Raw genomic sequence first — 22,959 nt, 5'->3', positions numbered from 1 at the left:
AGTTGGGGGTGATAAACCCAGAGCAAGTGAGTTTTTTTTTTATTTTTTATGATTAATTTAAATTTCATTAGCTTTGATCGATTAATTTGCAGTTTCCCTAAGTATAATAAAAAATTGCCTCCATAAAAACTGATTTCGGTCAGCAATTGGTCCAATGTCAATACCTTTAACTTTTGGTAAAGTCTATGCTGGCTTTGCATTAATTTCAGTGTTTTGGTAAACTGTATTTCAGAAAGCATGTTCAATAATGCAGATCAACATGGAATTCTTCCATCAAATGCAAATGGTTTTGTTTCTATTTTATATGGGCACTGCAAAATGTCATACCTCTTCAGGTAAATTACTTCTATTCCTCAATAAAGTATGAATTGCTATATGATATGTATGATAACTATAATTCATGTTTTACAAAGAAAAATCTGGGGTGAGATAAGAGTTGATATAGTTTTATCCTGTGCTGGCAAAAGCTAACAAGTACAAGACAGGATATCAATATTTGTAACATTCCCCAAGTGTCTGTTCAGAACTGATTGGCCAAGAAATAAAACCCTGAAGGAATGACCAACCCCCCAGTCCTCTGTTCTTATAACCAGCAGCTTTTTTCATTCCTTTGTTCATTTTGGACAGAGCTCCCTTCTCTCTTTAGAATTTTTGTGAATATTAATATACATTAAATAATCTAATTTGACCTCAGCTTAACCATTGCCACTGGTCTGGACTTCACATGATGTGTGACCATTGAGTAACTCTAATTTGTGGACCGTAATGTTAATCTCAAAAGCTTCGCATTGAATATTTTTAGTCATTTGAAGTAGGAGAGTAAAATACCACCCAACGTTTTTCAAAGTTAATTTATTATTTAGACGTTAAGACAGTTTATAATTTCGAATACCTTTATTATTTTGGTTGTCATTATTTATTTATCAGAAGCCAGGGGTGAAAAAGTTTTCACGAAAGCTGGAAACCAATCAAAAAGCCATCTTATCACAATATGACAGCTGGGTTCGTCTATCAGTGAAGAGGGGACCTCCCGTCCCACATGCTGATGATAATTAGGCTCATAATACGCGCATTGAGCTGAACAGAGAAGTCTCCTGTCTCAACCAACTCATCTGGCTGTGGAGCTTGAATGCAGCTTTAAAAAAAAAATTATCTCAAGGTTCTTAATAATACAATATAATATTCTGGAATTTAACAATTTAAACCTTTCTGGGAAAAAAACATAGTGTCTTGTAAAAGCGTTAATGACTTCAAAAATTTCTTTTGCAGAAATTACAGTTACAAGTGCTTGCCAATATCCTTGGCAGAATAGCTCACGACCAGATAGATTACATGGAGATTGTTGCGGAAGATTTTTAAGTCTTGCTACATATTTTTCAGTCTGAACTTGGTTTAGAACCATCGGTTAAAAGGTGAAACTTTTTTCTCCCAATTCTTCACTTTGTATTGTCTTTGGCCCCCAAAAGTAAGAAACTTTGGGGTCAAAGTTTGTCTACATCAACTAATCCCGCCTGCATGACCAAATCTCTCTGAGTTTTATGGAGCTACACTTATAATTTCTGTTGGTTTTAAAAATAATCAACAGTTTTTGCATCTTTGATTTTAAAAGACAAGGACATTAATACTGAAAATTATAAGTTAAATTTAAAAACTTATAATTTTTTTTTTTATAGTTATTCACTCTTAAGACCAATACTATATTTTTGTATGAACTCTCACACATTTGAGAGTTGGGGCAAACTTCACATTATTCATAGCAGCTGAGAGAGCAACCTCTGCTATCCAAAGACCTGGATGCTGTGTTAGTAGTAAATGTAAATGTCTGCTTGAGTCAATGTGAGAAATAGAATTTGGCAAGCATTACCAATGAATCAAGAGTCAGCTTCATCTGATGAAAAGGCTCTGTTGTGCTGAGTAAAAAAAGGTTCTTTACTAAATCACAGTCATGTCTGATGCACTGACGAAAGCCAGGGACTTTTCTTTTATATTTCCCAGAGTGAATGGGGCGCAAATAAGTCAGTAGTTCAAGTGGGAGGCTCTTTCCACCTCTAGGGCACATTTATTAGGAGCTGTCCTCATGCATTTTGTAAAAATGCATGGAACCGAGAACAAGGGAGGACAGCAAAAATGTTTCTTCTTTAAAGGTGAAGCTTAGTTATTTTCAGTTTCTGATTATGAATAGTAAGAAATTGGGCTTCTGTGAAATCTCTTCAAGAAAACTGTCCGTTTCCATGTAAGATGTTTAAATTATGTGGTAACTGTAAAAAATTAATTTGTATAGCCCAATCCAAAAATCCAAAATTTATTTGGAAAAATAAGTAAAAGATTCGTCAATAAAAAGTCAAATTACTTAAAAAAATAACTATTTTTGCATAACAACAAACCACATAAAACTGTGTTTTCTCTAATAAACGTGTCACAGTCCCGGCAGCATCAATATTCTATCACTCACTTGGGCTGAGCTCTCATTGTATGCAAAAAGAGAGTTGCTAATACTGGGCAAACATGCCATAAGCTCTTGGAAAGCCAAGGCTATGTTAGACAAAAGGCTTGTTTTTCAGCAGCAGCAGACTGATTCATAGCATGCAATCCAGGTCATGCTCCCCAGTGTTATAGCCTCCGGGCCCTCATGTTGAGGTGAACTAATGCTTGTGGATGTTTTTTTCCAAGACCTTAGTTGCTCTAAAATGCACCTGATGGGAAAACTTCAAAGGTTAGAAACAATTCGTCCTTTTCCTTTGGAAGAAGCACAGTGGGAAGGCATAAACTTGTGGTGTCTATACTAAGACGAATTTTTAAAAGATCTTAGAAGTCAGCCTCCAAAATGGGGCAAATTCCTAACCCTTCCTGGATCCAAAGAACAGTTGTTTACAAGTCCCACATACATTGCATGTTATGTCAGCTCTATCCTTAGACTTCAGGGATGCTGTATGGGATATAGATTTTACAAGTGTTTTATCTTGCATGTGTATTAGCCAGGGTAAATGTTATGCTATGACTTGCTGTCATACCAGTTTGTCAGAAGGGAAGCACTTGTGCTTAAATTATACACCACTGATTCTTAAACATTAGGAACTAATACCTAGGTTTTTTGTTGTTGTTTTTTTTTAAACTTTTTCTTATTTTGCTCTTTCCTTTGATTTATTATTTTATTTGTATTAACTTCTAATTCATGTAAGGTGCTTTGAATTGCCTTGTTGCTGAAAATGCACTAAAAAAATTAAATTACCTAAAAGAAGTTGGCTTATCACCAAAGCTTTTTAAGCCTAAAATACCATCTCAATGCACATGCATCTCCAATGGTACCCACACTCCACACTTCTAAAGAAATATGTATATATATTTAAATGAGTTATATAAATGACCTAGAAGTTCCTTGAAACACTTGAAAACTGTATCTCATATGACTTTGCTGCAAAAAATTGTTGAATATATGTAATTATAGATTAACAACAATAAATATTTTTGTTGTTGAGCTCTTATAGCTGATCAATAATTTAGCAGCAAAATAAGTCTTTGAATAGAAAATGTTGCTTATTTTGTCTGTTTAGTTTTTGATAAAAATGGAATTTGTTGCAGTTAATTAATTACAGGCACAGCAATTAATTAAATTGGAAATTGTAATTGATTAAATTGGAAATTGTAATTGTAACTATATTACATTTTAGTCCTAGTTTTTAACCAATGGAGTATAGTTCTATTTATTAATCAAATATTTTCTATCTAACCAAACCCACCAAATTATTGAATCACAAACTTCCAGCAATTGTTCCTCCTTGACAAGGATTTCATACTGAGTTAAGGCTGTCCACCAAAACTGATAACACAGAAAAGGATAGCATTACTCAGAGAATTAGTAGAGAAGTCCATGGTAACTCGAGCTGGGGGAAACTGCAAAGATCCTTAGCTCAAGTCTTTGTGGAACAGGGGTAAAAAGAAATCTACTGTTAAAAGAAAGACAATCCTGTTTGGAGCTTGCCAAAAGCATTTTAAAGCACGCAGCAAACATATGGAGGAAGATGATATTGGTGGCAGCATCATACTGCGGGAATGTTTTTCTTAAGCAGTCACAGAGATATGGATGGAAATTCTCAGTAATAAAATTCTTCGGAATGGTTCATATACATGCCCAACTATTGCGCTAGCTAGTCGGTTCCAAGAAAGTGTTGTGTATTTACGTAATGACGTATTATAAACGTTACGCAACTTGAAAAATATTCAAGATGGCGGTATGGACGACGTGTTCCAAAATGTGGTTACAATTGACACAACAAAAAGGACAATCCCAGGGTAGGTTGTAACATGTATACAGCTTTAATGCCCAACATCGTCAAACAGTTGACCACACAGAATGCAACTGATTTGTACGAATGTTCGATACGTTGCTTAGCGACAGTGGGAGCTTCGATAATACAGCAACACCTGCCATGAACGCCTCAGGTAACGTTAAGCTCTTTCAAGTCCTGGTTATTTCATTAATTAGCCTCGTACTTTATGAATAATCTCCAACTCATAACAGTCATAATCAACAAATTAGAATATGGATTCAGAGTAGACTCATTTGTCAGATTACACCTTTTGAAAGTAATGCTACGCAATTATAAAACATTGTTCATTTGACCCGCGTTTCTTCATTTGGATGTTTTTTATTGGACTGATACAGTATTCTAAAATTAAATGTCATACTTTGATTAACTGTAAGCAAGAAATCAAAGTTAACAGAAACAAAATCTTCAAAACCTCGGTCTGTGTGGAGCTAATGATGTCTCTAACTTGCGAACTGAGTTACTGAAATTCATGAAAGTTTCATTATTATTCAAATTTATTGATTCTGACTGTAGTTGGGAATAGCCAGAGTGTTGCTGGCTCAGACGTAAGCTTTTGCACACCTTTAGCTACCTCTTGAGGCAGGGGAAAGAAAAACGACAGAGCAAATAAATAATTTATTTCAGCAGTTTCACCATGTTTGACCTTACTGAAAGGACAATCATGCAAATATTTCTGCACAAAAACAGTTGGTGTGGAAAATTTTTTATTTAATGTAAAAATGTTCATTTGACAGCGAGAATCTTATTTTTCAAGTCAGGTTTAATTTAGTTTGAATCAAATACAAGATGGTGCATTTTTTGAATTAAAGGCTTTATTTTCTAACTCAATGAGAATCAATAAGTGATATTGATAATGGATCAATTTAATCAATTATCATCTCCACAGAGAGAATCTGGTCTGAGCTGAGAAGCTGGATAGAGCTAAATTTAGTGTGGTGTTGCAAAAAAAAGAAATGGGAAAAAAACCCCACTACTAACAATGTAAAAATCTTGAGACTGAGAAAGATGTTCACCTTCCAGCAGGACAGTAACCCTAACCATATAGCAGTATCAACAGGGGAGTAAAGTAGATTAAAGCGTTTTCATCTGTTTGAATAATCCAGTCAAAATCAACACCTAAATCCAACTGAGAATCAATGGTAAGTAATGGAAAGTGATGTTCAGACATGCGGTTAAAAATTGTACTGTATCAGAGGACTTGATTTCAGATATTTTATTATAAAAATTTCTTTTTGTTTTACTTTATATTTTAAAAAAGCCTTTAATGACTTTGCTGTCAGAGTCAAGACTGACTGAATTCTTCACAGTTTTCTTCAAGCAAATTGAGTTTATACCTCTTCACTTTTATCCTATGGACCATTGATTAAATATAAGGCTATGTTATATTTACTTTAACCTGAAAAGAGGACTCCCTTGATTGACTGCTGGATATGTATGCATGTATATTAAGGGGGGGCACCGATTGCAGTTTTCTGGCCAGTCGGCAATTGTCAATCTTTTAAAAAGCCTAACTTACCGATTCCGATTTTGGCCAATAAAAGTTTTTTGTTTTTGTCTGAAATGTTGCTCAATATATCAAGAAAGTTGCTGAATTGGCAACAATGGGGTGAATATTGCTAACTATAAATGTCCAGACATTACCTGGTTGGCCGGTTTATCTGTCAAACCTCTCACGGGAAAAAAAGAGAAGCACAGTGGCTGATTTTTAGACCTTGCCAAGGTTGATGACATCGGTGGATAAGATCGGTTTCACGTGTAAAAATCGGCCGATCACAGATAAATTGGTTCACCCCTAATCTGTATGTGGTGACTCTTGAGGCACTGATTCTAGTTGCTGTCCCAGCCTTGCAAATATCACCCATATTCTTATGGTATAACAAACTATGTTTATTCCTGTCAGTGCTGCTAATATCCCCGTTGTTTGTGCTTTTTAAAAATCACACATTTTCCTTCCACTTAACATTCCATTAATATGCATATTGGTCACAGTCAGTTTCTTTAGCAGAACTTTTTTTATATTCTGTAATTAAAGAAACAAGTGAAAACATACTTGTTCGGTAGATGAAACAACGCTGATTTACTATTAATAATTTGTTAAAAAGCAGTAAATACTAAGACATTAACATATTCCTTCAGTATGCTTGCTTCAAACTTGTCATCATATCCTACGGCGGAACTGCAAAGTTTTAATTTCTTCATACTCACTATTGATACAACTGAAACAGAACAAGCAAACGTAAGTCAAAGAACTGACATGTCGTCCCTTATCTGTGGACACAATGATGTTACTTCAAAAAGACGCGGAAGCCAACATGGTCTGGTATCTTGTCACCGACATCTCGGGCCAATCCAAGCCTTGAGCTCAGCACCCAGAATGCGGCTGAGCAGCCGGAGAGGGCTGGAGTAGAAGCAGCAGCTTATAGCCTGATACACGAGTGACCGCTAGCTTCATGTCAGCCGTGCAGACATCACTGAAGTAGCAGCACTGGAAATCTTCCTGCGGGAAGGAGGCGGGAGACAGAAGGAAGAGCGAGAGGACGGCCAAGAAGGGATACGGGACATCATTTGATCCGACGAGAATAAATGTTTACGTTGATTCGGGTTCAACTGTTTTAAAGAGCTCCAAAAAGAATAAGAATAAAAATAAAAACACCAGCAGGAAGGTTAGCTAGCCGCCGCCATCTCCTCTTAGTCGGAGCGACTTCCACACCATGGGGAACGCTGCAACCGCAAAGAAGGGCAACGAACTGGAGAGCGGTGAGTCCTAGCTATCGGTCAGCTTCGGTGGTGTTTTATAAGTCCTGTTTGTCTTAACTCTTTCCAGTTGCTAGCTAGCTTTAAACTATGTTTAGAATACTCCAAACTCGTTTTACATCTCACTCACATTCACATCCACATTCTCACATTATCAACCACAAATGACTGCATACACATTTCTTGTATTTTGTTGTTATCTTTGTAATTTAAATGTTGCCCAGAACGTTTTGCTTCCATGCCTTGGAGTCCAGTAATAGTAATCACATCGTGGACGGGCAGTTAAAACGCATTGGGGATTTGTTTAAGTTATTTATTGTTGTATTTTTGAAATTAGCTAATTCAAAGGGAGCGATTTTTGTGTTCCCTTGAACTTAGCTAGCCCGCTAACTTTAGCCTGCATGGTGGTGGTGGTGGTGGTGGGGGGGGATTAGCCCTCTGAAGGCCCCTCTGTCCCTCATGTGGTGTTAGCAGTAAAGGCCTTCTACAGTTGCAGCCATACAGTGCAGTCTTTTCCTGTCAAAAAGACTTGGAAATGGGCGAGAGAGGAAAAAAACAAAAAAAACAACAACTCCTTAACCCATCCTTGCTTCAACATCCCTGGTGGAGGATGTTGTTGTCTTAAAGTATGTTTGGCCTCAGGCTGCTTTTCAACACAGCCAGCTGTGTCAGATAGAAACTTTGCACTGATGATCTTCAATCTGCAGCGTTAAACTAGAGAGCCGTGAATAATTGTTCTAAATGGGCATTAAATTTTCTCTGAAGGCAGTGTGGGGCTGTTTCTGCCCCCTCTCCAGGGCTCTGCTGTCACGTTTTTATTCTTAGCTTCATAAACAAAGCTTTCTCCCTCTGTACAGCAACATGCCCAAATATGGTGAAGAAATGACAAATTCCCTCTTTCCATTCATAAAACTGGGACCTTGCTCTTGTCTGCCCAGCACAAGCATGCAAACGCTGAATCGTGCCAGTTCTGTTTGTTCGAAACCCCTCTTCTCTAATCTTGCTGTGGTAAAAGTCCATCAGGGTTCACCTCTCACACTCAGCTCGTCATTGACTGCAGCAGCTTGTCATCAGACCTTCGTCAGAGGATAAGGAGCATTACAAGCTTTGAACGCTTTGACGTAACTCGGCCTAGGCCGGTGTTGCTTTACGCTCCTATACCCTGATGTGTGTAGCCGATCATTGCCGAAGAGCTTATGTTGTAGATCATAAACCTGGTTGCAAACTGGAAAGCTTGTAGTGCGGGTGTTGTTTTGATTTGCAGTTCACGGAAAGTTTCCCATTTTCAAGATCTTGAAAACACCCAAACCGTCTGTGTGCAGTTATGGCCCGAGTTTGTTTAAAGTAAAGTCACTTTATGATACTGTGAGTACATTTGTTTGAGATTTATTGACCTGTTGAGAGACACCAGACAGGCATGGTGAATGCTGCCAACCAGCAGCACACACACAAACACACACTCACAGAAAAGACAATCAGATCAGTGAAGAGTATCTAAACTTGCAGCCACTCCTTCTGGATCCAGCTACGCTCCCTGACTCTTAAACCTGTTTACGCTGACACAGTGCCCTGAGCTGTAGATCTTTCTGGAGTGTAGCCACTCTGGATGGGGTGACCTGGTTACTTACAGTGGTATATGTTTACTGTACATAAAGATGTCTCTGACTGGAACGGATAGTGGAGCCACCACACACTCACAGTTGGACAGCAGGATTAAACACTTGCCTTTGCGACACCTATCTTGCTCCACAGTACTTCCATGTACAATGTTCACACTGTAGTGTAACAGGATAGCCCGGCATAACTCAACCATGGTATGCTCAGCTCAGTTTTAGCACTGGAATTAGAAATGGTTGTCTAACTGAAGGCTTGGTTGCAATTCTCCTATCAAGTCTTGAAGCTAATTTGTTTCATGCAAGAAGCCATATTTTTATTTGAACAATATTTTTGCTTTGAAGCATTTTTTTTCCCCCCTGTGTTATCCTTTTGATCTGTTCTAATGTGCATGACCGATTTTTCTGCTACATTCCAGTTTGGTACACCTGTTCTTCGACTGCCACCATAGACACTTAGTCTCTGTTCAGATTCCTGAAGTGATTGTCAACTTTGTTCATGATTGTTTGATTGTTCATTCCTGTTGCTTTTCTTTCACAACATATGCTTGGCATTTGTAGATGTTGTCCTGTACTTGTTATGGTGTACTTGAACTCTTGTGTTTTTTTTTCTCTGTCTTCTCTTCTGTATCATCCCATCCATGTGGGTGATTGTTCCTGCAAAACCATGGTGATCTATAGAGACATTTGGTATGCTTAAAAAAAAAGAGAGGGAGCAGACCAGCCAAGCAGAAAAGGGTTCATTGTGGAGACTTGCTAGACATGCTTGCTTTTGATGTGATTTGATAATATTTTTTTTTTCATTTTTTGTTTGTTCTTTTTGTTGTTGTTTTTTGCACTCTCAATATGGATATCTACGGTCCGCCGTTTCCTATACATTGGTTTGTTTTTGCTTAAATTTTAAGCGTGTTTTGTGAGACTCCTTAAAAGACTCCAGGTCTGTTCTCCCCTTCACCAATTCATACTTTTGTACCCAGCTGTTGCCATCTCGTCCTAACATACTCCCACTTCTCACTGGTAAATGTAGCACTGTGCCTAACCATTATGCATCAGTGACTTTAGCCTGGTGTTGAAGTCATTTGATCAGTCAAAAAGAAAAATGATCCCACAACCTATATAACTCAATTTCAAATATAGCTGGATGATATGGCTCATATCAGACTATCCATAATTATTGATTAGTTTTTTTCTTGGATATCTGAAATACTGCCAGACTGTTAATGTGACTTTTCCTGTTTTATCCACAGTTTTCACTCCATGCTGTTGTTTTTATTTTATTTTAAGCAGTTATGAGGCAAAACCTGAAACTGCTGATACCCTAGTTACTCAACAGACTGTTGCTAGGTAACCAAAGAGTGAGTTGGTTAATGTCACCCACCTTGCTCAGCTGGCCTAGAGAGATTGAGTGGCTAAAGCTCTTTCTCTGCGTACATCCACCAGAATACTGTGTGGATCTGGATCAGAGTTCAGTGAATTATTGAAAATTCTATCCATCTATAAAATATTATCTATTGATGTTGATCGGGTCTATCGCAATATATTGTTATTGATTTATTGTCCAGTCTGACCTTTAAATTGAATTTAATTGAGTTATTGTCTGAAGACTTGGTCTTATTGGAGAATCACCATTCACAGTTTTGAGACCAGAATCAGCAAATGTTCTCTTAATCTGATCTGAATAGAGATCAACTGTTGTGAAATATGGCAGATTAGAACCAAAAATAGAGCCGCATGTAACAGTTATATTCATCATCACAGTTTCATCATAAGCATAAGGTAATATTTGGTAGACTAATATATGCCAGGTGCAATGCATTCCAACCATGCTTGTCAATCATATGTTTGTTCAGGTGGACAGGCTTCCTCTGCCTCCAACAGAGAAGTGGGGTATTCACAATAACGGCAAAGTGAAAGGAATTTTATTTAATCAAAATTGGTGTCATTTTTGCAAATAGTTAGCAATGTAATCAAAATTTCTTGTTTTTCTTATATTGTAGAGCCCATATCAATTTAATAATGAGTGACATTTACTCAAAGCTCACAAGTCAAAAACAGAAAATGACCCAACACTCAATTATTGGTTGTCAAAGCATTTAAAAAATACATTTTTAAAGCTGGGTACTAATTGATGTGAATTTTAGTGGCAGACGGCTTATTTCCATACCTGGAAAAAGGTGGGGTACAAATCAACCAAAACTGCAAAAGTATGTAATGGTAAAGGGGTGAAATGACTAGCATCCTCCTTTAAATTGTTCTACCAAAGGTGATGCACAGAGAAACATATCCTGTGGTTTCTGAGGGATGTTTTTCCTGTTTGACTTAAACTACTAAATAACAGAAATGCTGAGTTTCTTGGCATGCATCACTCATCTGCCTGTCCTCTCCTTGATATAGCTGTCTTGTGTTTTTGTTTCTTTACTTTCCTTTTATCTCATATCCAGATGAGAGTTAACTCTGCTTGTGGTCTTCCTCCTTGACTTGAGTTTTTCCATTTTCTACTTTTCTTCCCTACTCTTCTCCTTGGTTTATTTGCTAAATCCAGTTAAGCCCCAAATGTGTGATGAACCTGAATGCAAAATTGGTTCTACACAAACTAAATGTATGCCAGCTCACTCTGTCTGTGGTGCATCTCATTTTTCTTCCAGTTAAAGAGTTTCTGGCTAAAGCCAAAGAAGATTTCCTACGGAAATGGGAAAACCCACCACAGGTCAGCTTGATTTGTTTCTTAAAAGTAATCTTTGTTGTATTGGCACATGCAGTAATAACCTGAGGTTGTTTCCACAGTGCTCAACGTGCCTAGAGGACTTTGAGAGGTTAAAGACTCTGGGTACGGGCTCATTCGGAAGAGTCATGCTGGTCAAACACACAGAAGCAGAACAATACTTTGCCATGAAAATCTTGGACAAGCAGAAGGTTGGTGGCAGCTTTATTAAGACTTTAGCTGGTATTTTCCAACAAGTATTATTATGTGCAGTAAAAATATTTAGGGTTAGTAAAACAGTGGCATTTATCACATCCAAGAAAATAGTCACTTTTGTACTTATAAATGGCATTTTTATCTTTACATTATGAATTACAGGGTTACTTTAGAAAAATATATTATTAGTAGCTCCGAGTTGTCTTGGCTTCTTGAGTTCCTCTTACTCTTCCATTGGCGGGATCTGATTGACGATCTTATCTCTGCATGTGTCAGGTGGTGAAACTTAAACAAATAGAACACACATTAAACGAGAAGAAGATATTACAAGCTGTGAGCTTTCCTTTTATCGTCAGACTCGAGTACGCCTTTAAGGTATGCTTTGCTTATCTTAACTTGAAGAAATTTAAAAAATGATTTAATTGGTCGCCTGGAACATTTAGGAGCCTCTTTCATTTCTAGGACAACTCCAATTTGTACATGGTAATGGAGTACATATCAGGAGGAGAAATGTTCTCTCACTTAAGACGAATTGGAAGATTCAGGTGAGGATTAAATGTAAATTATACAAAGTGTTGCTGTCCATTGGTGTCTTGGCTTGTCTTTTTTATTTTTTTATTTTATGTGGTTTATGTTCGATTAAATTCTTTCTACATTTTCTTTCAAATGTTGTTTTTTTTCCCCCTTTCTTTTTATGCTAAATGCACATCTCTCGATTTCCAGTGAGCCACACGCACGATTTTACGGTGCCCAGATAGTGCTGACGTTTGAGTACCTACACTCATTAGACCTCATTTACAGAGATCTAAAACCTGAGAATCTTCTCATTGACAACCATGGCTACATTCAGGTGAGCTACAGTGCAGACCATGAATTTATGATGCTGGAGTGTTTTGCAAAACATTCACGTCAGTAATACGGCATTTTCCCTGCAATTTTCAGGTGACAGACTTTGGATTTGCCAAGAGAGTAAAAGGAAGAACCTGGACGTTGTGTGGAACACCAGAATACCTCGCGCCAGAGATCATTCTAAGCAAAGTATGAATTTTAATTGTTTAGTTGATTATAATATACTTTTTCCCCTGAAGAACATAAAACCCCTGTAGTACTTTTCTAATTGCCCTTTGTAGTTCTTCCTAAGTGTAATACCAGTATTTCTTTCCTCTGTTACTTTACATCTTCACAGACACAACCTTAACGGTTTCAGGCCTAAAATAGACAGATTTATGCATTGCCAATAAAATTATATTGCTGTGTAATTACGAACACCCCATATACTCATATACTCTGGTATTCGCTGCTGGGAGTAAAGGCTTTTTTTTGTTTTTTTTTGTTGACTTATGAATTATTATGAAACCATATTCCCTTCCAGCTCCTCCCATCAATGTTTAACCCACTCAACCATTGGCCCTTTTCATATCTGATGTTAACATCCGTCTTTGCTGATTTAGATCAATGTAAATCTTGCTAAGCACACCACTTTGCTCCTTTGCTTAGCAAAAATGTTTAGAATGTTCCAGCACAAAATAGTCAAAAAAGGAGCAGAAGTTGACACAACTATGAGACTTTGCTCTGCCGGAAGTAATAGATATAGTGAGTGAGTTTCCCTGGAGAAACAATTTTCAATCCTTTTTTACTTAAAAAAAACAAAACAAAAAAACCTTCACCCACTAGATTGATAAGGAACGTTTTTGTCTGATTTCAAAGACTTTATGGATCAGTAAATAGATATTATCATCCTCCCCAACATCTGCACCTCATCTGTGCTGGACAGGGTTCTGCTCAGCATTTGAGGCTGCTTTGCCCTCTGGTGTCCTTAGTCAGTTTAACCTTCATTCAAACTTCATAAAATTAATGATTATGTTTTAACATAACTTTGTTGTTGTAACCACTCATTTATAAAGTGTCAGAGCACATAAAATATATACCTGTGAGCATTTCAGTGTAGTGTTTATTTGTTCGCAGGTCAATCTTTGTTTTTGTTTTTTTTGTTTTTCTGCATGGGATGTTTAACTCCTGTGTTTATCGGATTTAGATCTAACAAAGAATGCAAACTTTCATGATGTCAGAAGGCTTGTTTGTTTTAGACATATGCCTGGTCTGTTTCAGGGCTATAACAAAGCTGTGGACTGGTGGGCCCTCGGAGTTCTCATCTATGAAATGGCAGCTGGTTACCCTCCGTTCTTTGCTGATCAGCCGATTCAGATCTATGAAAAGATAGTGTCTGGAAAGGTGAGAAGACATTTTCCTCTGGAGGAATTTACCTACTCCAGAGCTGCTGCAGAGTATGATGAAATATGGAATTTGGTTCTAGTACGTTCCAGGTGTGAATAAGTATGACGGAAAGAAGTCAAGTATAGAATAAAAAATTTTCCACATTCTTTTCTTTATTTCATTTCTAAAACACAAAATCTGAATGTGGAAAAAGAATTCTTGACAAGGAAACCAAAAGCTGCCCATAACACAACTGACGTTATGTTTCTTATGTTTTTTTTTCTCATCTATCTCCACATTTAATTAGAAATTTGATGATATTAATGTTCAGTGAGTAGTTCATAGAACTGATCTGGATCTAACTAAAACTATTTAAATCTACATCTTTGCTTTAAAGTGCTTACTAATTTTATGAAATAGTTTTATGAACTAAAGACTATGCTAAAAATACTTTTTGGTTTTTTTTCTACATTTGCGTTATTATATCATGTCTGAATTTAGACAGATAGTGAAAGACTGAACAGGGATTAGCAATTCCAAAACGACACCAATAATTTAATCTGAAACAAAAAAAGAATAAAAATCTCAAGATTTGAATATTGAGTAGTAAATTCAATTTAGGAAACTTCAAAAATGGAAAGGATGTTTGATCTTTGATAGCACCTTATGTATTGCATATAGGATTTATGAAGAGCCACAGTTTGAAGTTCTTAAACTTTCCTTTCTTCCCTTCAGGTACGATTCCCATCCCACTTCAGCTCTGATTTGAAGGACCTGTTAAGAAACCTGCTGCAGGTGGACCTGACCAAACGCTATGGAAACCTGAAGAACGGCGTCAACGACATCAAAGGCCACAAATGGTTTTCCACAACAGACTGGATCGCAATCTACGAGCGAAAGGTAAGCCATGTTTTATACCAATGATAACCATTATGAGCCCGACCGATGTTAACTGCTTATTGATTTATGCATGTTTGTTTTTTGGCCGTTTTGCTCATAACATTTTCCAGGTATTATGCCATGTGGTGATGCTAGAAAGTGTAGCATTCATTTGATGCTTTGTGTTTATTTCTTTTGTAGCCATAATAAGCTTTTTAAATTGTGTTCAAAAAGTTTAACTTTGGTTCATCGGACTATGACACATTCCTCCACAAGACTATTGTCCAGAGGGAGAGAATACTGGAGTCACTTGAACACAATCAGTACTGATCAGAAACCCCTGCAGCTTCCTCAGTGTCGCACTAAAGCTCTTAGTGGTCTTCATCACCAGTTTCCATAGTTTTTTTTTTTTAATCAATTATGGAGAAGAATCAAATTTTACAAATGTGACTGTTGTTCCATATGTTGTTGTATTGCGGTCGTGTTCTCAAGACGTTTTGATGGTTTAAACTAATTGAAAGGCCGATTCAACAAAGTTTTACTTTAAGGGTTTGCAGATTTATGCACCCAGATTATTCCATCTATTTTATTTTATTTGTATTTATTTTTTTACATTTCACAAGAATCTATTCTTTAATATTTGTCACATCAAAGATAGAAAACGTTCTATTGCTCTTTAATGTTTCAAATAACAAAAATTTAATTTTTAACTGGCCTCTGTAGACTCTTAATAAGATGAAAAGTATTACTCCTTTTCAAAAACTGAAATCCCAGCCAGTATTTGTAGTTCATTGTTCCAGTTTCTGAGTTTGTACACAAACATGTCATATGTTTTTGTGTGTGTCACAGCCAACACACTTGGTATTTAGTATATATAAAGCTGATGGAGGTGTGTTGACTAGTCTGTTAAAAATTGTACAAAGCGTTTCAATTTGTGCTACGAAATGTGAACATTTCAGCTGCTGCTTGTTTTTTAAACTTGCTTTGATTCATGCAGAAGAGTGTTTAGTGTGGAAAATAATGAAGTAGAGTATAAAGAATACAATGAGAGCTGAGAGTTTTAGTAGTCAGTTTACGAAATAATTTGGTGGAGGAGAAAGTCACACAAGATGAAGATATGTTTTCTTCATCAAAGTAACCTAACATCAGTACATGTACGCAGAAGCCTGAAAGAAAACAGAAACCAAAAAAAATTTGATAGCATTGCTTTACCACATGGTGAGCGTGAAATGGTATTGCCTGAGCATGAGATAAGATTTGTTTCCACGGTTTGATTAATTTGTCGGCCCATTTTTGTTAATACCCTTTAACGTTTTGGTTAATTTGAACTTGTGAGATAAATGTTCATACAGTGAGACGAGCACAGCAGACTAGTCGTTCACTCAGGGAAATAAAGAATAAGTTGAATGCCTCTTAATCAGAGTTAATCCCCTCCGAAGACATTAATTAGTGGGGTTTTTAGAGCGATTTGGGCATGTTGTATATTTATTATGCTTCTATATAAAATGTCTAAAAGGGACAGTTAAATGTGCTACTGAAGCAAGAGGATCAGCTCCCCCATTGCAGAGTGTCAGTAAAATTCGCATGTGCTTGTCTTTATTAATGTCCTGTTTTAATGATGTCTTTTAAAACTGTCTCTTTTTGGAGGTTTAATGACTTTATATGGAACAACTCAAAGACGTTTGCCAATTATTTGGGGCATAAGGATTGGATTTATGAATTTTTTTTGTTATCCAAATAGAATCAGAATCACACATATTAAATTAGTTAAAATAGGTGTTGAACTTATCAACACATTTTTTTTTTTTTAATTAAATGTATTTTCAAAGGTGCATTTGACCTGAACTTCCTACCATATGTAAGTAATAACCTATTCAGTCCATATTGATGTTAAACTTACTTTACGATGGGTATTTCACCGGTGCTCCTCATTATGATAGGCTTAGTGTTTGGTGTTCTTCCTAAAAAAAAATCCTTTCATCAGATCAGTCCAACATTATTGCGTTAGGGTGTTCCAACAGGACATGAGCTCATTACCCCTATTCTCCACTCTCTCCACTTGCTTTCTTTCTTCACCAAGATTGAGTAAAAAACAATCCATCTTTAACTGTTTTTACCTTTTACTTTACAACAGAGGCTTTGTATTTGACAGCTTCCCAGTTAGTTGTCCTTACAGACAGTGTGAGTAGGAATCTAAACCTCATTAAACTCCTCCTCTTGTTCTTCCAGGTGGAAGCTCCATTCATACCAAAGTTTAAAGGCCCTGGGGACACGAGCAACTTTGACGATTATGAGGAGGAGGCTATCCGCATTTCTGTAACGGACAAATGCGCAAAGGAGTTTGCAGATTTTTAAGACAGAAGAACATGGATATATCAGGGAATCATAACGGGGACCTTTGCACTCTTCTAAAAGACTTGGGATGGAATGAGGACCATCTTGTTTTTTCTTTTTTTTCAGATCTACGTAGTCCCTTCATTCCACAAGGCTGAAAGAGGTCGCCGTGTTCCTTGAGTGTTGAAAACTTTAACTCACCGTCAAAAACACTTGCATATTAAAGCAGACAAGTCACTCTTTGTTTTTACTTTTTTGTTTTTGTCACTTTGAAGGCAGTTAGTTTTTGGATGTATTTGTTCCCAACTGAAATGTGATATGTTTTTTATTTTTTATTCTTTGAAAGGGAGTGGAAAAATTGAGTTTGTGGTCACTAACAGTCCACACTCTGACTTAGGAGGTCATTTGGCACTCAGTAGAGTGGGTTGTTTTGCTTTTCCTTTTTTCATCGTCAGTGTAATTTTGATGTCCACATCCCACTAAGTTGAGGCAGCGTACCCAGCAATATTTGGTCCATTTGGTCCATATTGCAGTTTTTACTACAAAGAAATATTGAGTGTATGAAGCATGACCAAATAGAAAGTATCTGGTTGACAACAACAAAAGTTCTTTCCTTTCTTTGCTTTTTGCCTCTGAAAGCCAAATCAACCCCCCAAACAGATCTCACTTTTTTTTTGCTGTTGTTTTTTTGTCCCACCCCTACACACATTTGGATATTGCAGCTGGTAAAGCTTGCATTAAATAAAACGCAAGTCCATCTGTGTGTTTGCTAAATTTGGAGTTGGCTACTTGCATTTAAATGATATACTCTGCCATCTTGCTGGTTTTGGTCAGGGTTTGCTTTTTGTTCTTGTGTTCAAAGTTAGTCTTTGCCCCTCAATTTTGGGTTCATTCAAGACCTTTTGTCACAAGTCTGTGGGAAAATGGATATTCATTAAAGGGATATAAATGAATAAAATCCTTTTTGAGGATTTGGAGTGTTTTACGTCAAAAAGGTCAGTGTGCACAGTGTTCACGCTTTGTGCCTGAGCACTACTTATATATATTTTTTATGTATTGAAGAAGATGTTTTAAAATTTTAAGAGAGAAAGGGAAATATACACATATATTACATATTTATTACATATCACCCCAAATAAATTTGTTTAATTCTTGTGACAGGTTTGCAACTCCTAGGTGTGCGTGTTTGAAAGCTTGATTTCAAAGTTTGTCTCACAGAACACCGGCTAAACTGAAGACTGCTCCTTTGTATCACATGTAACCCTGTTCCTGTTAAGCTCATAACATCCATATATGCATTGTTTCATATATTTTTATTTATACACATTAGAGATGCTAATAAATTTTATTTTTAAAAGTGTTGAAGTTTTTCAGCTATGGTCATCCTATTTTTTTATTTTTTATTTTTTGAAGGTTGGATGCTCCATGCATTCAAGACGCTCTATACCAGTTATCAGAGGAATCGGTGAAAAGGGACATTGTTTTTAGTGTGGGGAAGTTAGAAAAAACTGATATTTTTTTTACTGTATAGAATTAGTTGTTTCATTTATTTACTTTATAACTTTCATAAAAACTGTGATATTTTTCCCCCACATATTTTGTTAAACAGATCAATATCCCCCAATAGTACAACATCAGACAGGTAATCTGTGAAGAAATCAAGCTCCTCTAATTCCTACCTGTGGTTCTGTTGCCATTTGCAGAAATACATCTCTTGGTCAGAAACAACCAATCAGAGTCAGGAGGAGGGTCTTAGTGCATACTGTTATGAAGTCACCAACTGCAGCTTTAGTGTACGTTTTTTTGCACATGTAAAGCAAACAGTTAAGTGTTTGTTAAAGTTGTCGATATATATTCGAAACTTAAAAGACTTATTGAAAGATTGTATGCTTTAGTGGTAAATTATTGGATAAACATTTTTTTCCTTTATAAAAAGAAAAAACAAACATGCTAATATAAATCAAATACTGACATTTTGTTAGTATATCGTTTTAGTAACGATTCCAATTTTAAAAACATTTTCATTTTACCTGTCTTTCATAACGATTAGTCCATGTTATAAATGGAAACAAAATCACGAATCTTTAACTATACAGAGACTAATTATTGTTTATATAGTCACAATTTATCAAAAAAAATTATTAAAGTCACACCTAAACTCACACTTTAAATATTCATTAAACACACACACACACACAAATTGTAATGTCTTATATTAATAGAAAATATTCTATTTTGAGCTTTTGTTTTATGAAATAAGTTCCACCTACCCTTCGCCAAATAAATTATCCAAAAATATTCACGTGGGTCAGATACATTTGTAATCGAGATTTCGCATCTTTAGGGTTTTGGCTCTTTGGTTTTGCCGTAGCGCTTCCCCTAAGTGTTTGATGGGTAATGTAGGGTAGCAGCAAAAACACGTGGGTTGTTTGCGTTGCTGTGAAGCTTACGGAAACATGGCGGGCTTGGAGCTGCTCTCTGATCAAGGATACCGCCTGGATGGAAGAAAAGCCACCGAACTACGGAAAGTTCAGGCCCGTATGGGAGTGTTTGCCCAGGCTGACGGGTCTGCTTATTTAGAGCAAGGAAACACCAAGGCTCTGGCTGTGGTCTACGGTCCGCACGAGGTAAGTACATCTGGAGAAGTGAATGGTGCTGCAGAGCAGAGTAATTAAATAAATTCCCATTATTTGAAAGAAATTACCTCTTGTTAGAAGGCCGTAACTTTAAAATGAAGGTTAAAATAAGTTTTGTTCGCAATTTAAAAAAAAAAATCCAATCATATTTTCTGTTAAAATATAGATTTTCTTCCTTACAGTTTTTCTTTACACGTGTAAAGACGGCTTCCCTCTAATTTAATATATAGCATTTTTGTAATTTCATTTGCATCACTAATCATGCGAGTCTAGGGGAAACGCCTATAAAACAACGTTACTGTAAAACACTTGACTATCAGAATTAGGGTGTCGAAGTTCTGCTGAATTAAAATAGGTTTTTTCTAAATTCTAATGCATTCTTATAAAATATAAAAAATTGGAACAAAGCCTGTATCGTAACCATGTGTTTAACATCTATTTATCAGGATAAAGATATTTAGCTAGACGCTGATACTCAGAAGTGTGAATTATCATCATATATGCCATAATAATTTGGGGAGGAATGATGCACAACTCGTTTAATATTAATTATATTTATGTGTTGGACAACTTTTAATTTATTTGAGATTTTCTCTAATCCACACAGCATCCAAAATATACGCTCAAAATCACCTGTATGTATTCTCATCAACTTTAATATTAAAGTTGCAGAGAAACCACACCCTTGTCTGGGCATCAATAAGATCCAGGGGTAATTGGGACTTGATATTTGATAGTAACCCAGCATCCTACTGTTGGTATGGATTATCTGTTCCAAAGTCAGTTTTCATTCATATTTGTTTGGTAACATGATGATATACTCTGTGGGCAAGGGAACTTGTGTTTCTACATCTCTGAGTTTGTTTGTTGTTTCTTTATCCATCCATCCATCCATTTTCTGAACACCCTTGTCCCTTAGAGCAGTGGTCCCCAACCTTCGGGCCACGGACCAGTACCGGTCGGTGGACCACTTAGTACCGGGCCACACAAGAAAGAATTAAATATTTTTGTTTTAGGAATTTTTTGAGCCTGGAGGATCTTTTATTTTGAAAATCCTTTAACCGGATTCTCTCGGTTACGTCTTGCACGCTAACATTGAGCCCACAAGCAGCAAAATGAGTAAGAAACGGATCAGATGTTTTTGGAAAGTTTCTTTGGGAAGGGGAAAAGGCCCAGAGAAGCGACAGGAGGATGGATTTATCCCAGTAGTTGATTCCCAACACACCACACACGAACTGATTCCAGAAGAAAATCTAGTAAAACCCCCAACATTCCATACGTGAATTTAGAATAATCAAATAGTAGTGATAGTTTGTGGACTCATTTTAAGCGATAAAAGACATAACAAAAAGAAAAGGTGTTTGATAAAAGACGGCGGGAGCAGCCGCTCTATTTGCTGCTCTATGATTTGGAGGCGAGTTATGTTTTTTTTGTAGTTAACATTTTTAACTGAATAAACACACCCACACATAATAAACCTATAAAAATTACCTTTACATATAGTAATAAATATTTCCACATATCAGCTCCGATGTCCACCGGACTCTCAGTCGCCATGTCAGCTGTTTCGGATTCCTCTCCGTTCTTACATCACCACGCTTTCTGATTGGCTACCTCTCACATTCTACAGGCTGCATTCTCGCTCCCAGTCAGGGAAAACCACACAGGCTTCTGAAATCGAGCCAAGACCATGTTGAATATGCCTGATTTTATATCAGCCATATTCAACACACCACCAAGTAACACACCACACACTTCAGGACATTGTAAGATTGTCGTAAAGGGAAAATCGGGGCAAAAAAAAAAAAAAGGTTGTAGCGGGAACACCAACATGCTACCTCTCTCCCCCCTGGGCCTCAGCAAAATTGCCAAGTCTTGACCGATCCACGGTAATATAAAGGTTGGGGACCACTGCATTAGAGGGTCTGGAGGGATTCTGGTGCTTATCTCCAGCAAATGTTCTGGGCGAAAGGTGAGGTACATCCTGGACAGGTCGCCAGTCTGTCGCAGTGTTGTTTCTTTAGTCCTTCCTGAATATTATAACCATCCCTAGCTTGATTTTTGGTACCTTTAGTAGCTGGGCTTTAATTATTTGACATTGTTGTCTGTGTCTGTTGCAGATGCGGGGCTCCAGAAGTCGGGCTCTTCACGATCGAGCTGTTATCAATTGCCAGTACAGCATGGCCACGTTCAGCACAGCTGAGAGGAAGAGGAGACCACATGGAGATCGCAAATCCACCGAGATGAGTCTCCACCTGAAGCAGACGTTTGAAGCTGCTGTAATGACCCAGCTCTTCCCACGCTCTCAGATAGACATCTATGTGAAGGTAAATTAAAAACCGAAGTTTTGCCAAGTCCCACCAGCTGTGTTGTATTAAAAATATGTTTTCCCTTCCAGATTCTACAGTCAGATGGAGGGAACTACAGTGTATGTGTGAATGCAGCTACATTGGCAGTCATTGATGCAGGCATCCCCATGAGAGACTACGTCTGCGCCTGCACCGTAGGTTTTGTCGATGAGACTCCCCTTGCCGACCTTTGCTATGCTGAGGAGAGCGGAGGAGTGAGTTCTCTGGCTTTGGCGCTGCTGCCCCGAGGTGGACAGATTGCTCTTGTTCAGATGGATGCTCGACTTCATCAGGACCACCTGGAAACTCTGATTGAAGCTGCAATGACTGCTTGTAAATGCGTGAGCAAGGTGTTGGATGAGGTGGTGAGGCAGCACCTCCAAGAAACATCGGTGCTCTCCAGAGAGTAACATCTGCACTGGGATTCTGAAAGAAACTGTTTGCTTTCATTTATTTCATTAGAAATATGTCTCTATACTTTTGTACATAAATAAGCCTAACAATGAAGATGTCAGTTGTTTGCCTTTTGTATATGATCTCTGAATAAATAATTTGTTTGAGATTTAGATGGACAGGAGCAAAATGCAAATCGGTATGAGAAGCAGTTGAAAATGCCGTAAATAAAATGCAGCTACAGCTTTCTTGTAGTCGTAATTTTGTCAGTTTATTTGCTCTCCCTCATGCCAACAAAGCTATTTCTGTGGCAATTTGCTGAGGCAGAAATTTAAGTGTTTTGTTTTTGCCTCTATCCTTTTGATCCAGAAGGGTTGTACGTACTTTGCTGTTGAAGTTGCAGAAACAATAAATGTAATGCCTTGTTCTTTCAATGAAGTGTACATACTACTATTACTAACGGTTTTTGATTTATTTTGACTTATGTGCAAAATTACATCGAGGTATGCAACTTTTAACAGATGGATCGGCTTCCTAATATCA

General features: G+C 37.1%; 2 protein-coding genes across 4 annotated transcripts; both read left to right on the top strand.

The window, feature by feature from the left end:
* Nucleotides 1-4,196: 4,196 nt before the first annotated feature.
* Nucleotides 4,197-18,399, top strand: prkacbb (protein kinase, cAMP-dependent, catalytic, beta b). 3 transcript variants are annotated; one of them, XM_044134406.1, is made up of 11 exons: nt 4,197-4,290; nt 4,391-4,440; nt 11,341-11,402; nt 11,480-11,608; nt 11,889-11,987; nt 12,075-12,157; nt 12,336-12,462; nt 12,555-12,650; nt 13,722-13,844; nt 14,562-14,726; nt 16,935-18,399. In XM_044134406.1, the coding sequence occupies exons 1-11, from the start codon at nt 4,232-4,234 to the stop codon at nt 17,058-17,060; spliced, it is 1,119 nt and encodes a 372-aa protein (XP_043990341.1). In that variant the 5' UTR covers nt 4,197-4,231; the 3' UTR covers nt 17,061-18,399. The 3 variants fall into 3 exon arrangements, with proteins under 3 accessions (XP_043990341.1, XP_043990342.1, XP_043990343.1); XM_044134407.1 differs by lacking the exon at nt 4,391-4,440; XM_044134408.1 differs by lacking the exons at nt 4,197-4,290; nt 4,391-4,440 and adding an exon at nt 6,609-7,085.
* Nucleotides 18,400-19,349: 950 nt separating this feature from the next.
* Nucleotides 19,350-22,850, top strand: exosc4 (exosome component 4). Its single transcript, XM_044134405.1, has 3 exons — nt 19,350-19,666; nt 21,796-22,002; nt 22,074-22,850. Exons 1-3 carry the CDS (start codon nt 19,496-19,498, stop codon nt 22,431-22,433), a joined length of 738 nt encoding a protein of 245 aa, XP_043990340.1. The 5' UTR covers nt 19,350-19,495; the 3' UTR covers nt 22,434-22,850.
* The last annotated feature ends 109 nt before the right edge of the window (nt 22,851-22,959 follow it).

The sequence above is a fragment of the Gambusia affinis genome, linkage group LG12, assembly GCF_019740435.1.
Source record: "Gambusia affinis linkage group LG12, SWU_Gaff_1.0, whole genome shotgun sequence".
NCBI lineage: Eukaryota > Metazoa > Chordata > Actinopteri > Cyprinodontiformes > Poeciliidae > Gambusia > Gambusia affinis.
The sequence above is the reverse complement of the archived record's forward strand: the minus strand, read 5'-3'. Positions and strand labels throughout refer to the sequence as shown.

Excerpts from the sequence above, each read along its gene's own strand:
- exosc4 (XM_044134405.1), top strand. The coding sequence starts at position 19,496 with ATGGCGGGCTTGGAGCTGCTCTCTGATCAAGGATACCGCCTGGATGGA. Across the intron at positions 19,667-21,795 it reads TGGTCTACGGTCCGCACGAG|ATGCGGGGCTCCAGAAGTCG; the intron begins GTAAGTACATCT and ends TGTCTGTTGCAG. Across the intron at positions 22,003-22,073 it reads AGATAGACATCTATGTGAAG|ATTCTACAGTCAGATGGAGG; the intron begins GTAAATTAAAAA and ends TTTCCCTTCCAG.
- prkacbb (XM_044134406.1), top strand. The coding sequence starts at position 4,232 with ATGGACGACGTGTTCCAAAATGTGGTTACAATTGACACAACAAAAAGG. Across the intron at positions 11,403-11,479 it reads AATGGGAAAACCCACCACAG|TGCTCAACGTGCCTAGAGGA; the intron begins GTCAGCTTGATT and ends TTGTTTCCACAG. Across the intron at positions 14,727-16,934 it reads TCGCAATCTACGAGCGAAAG|GTGGAAGCTCCATTCATACC; the intron begins GTAAGCCATGTT and ends TTGTTCTTCCAG.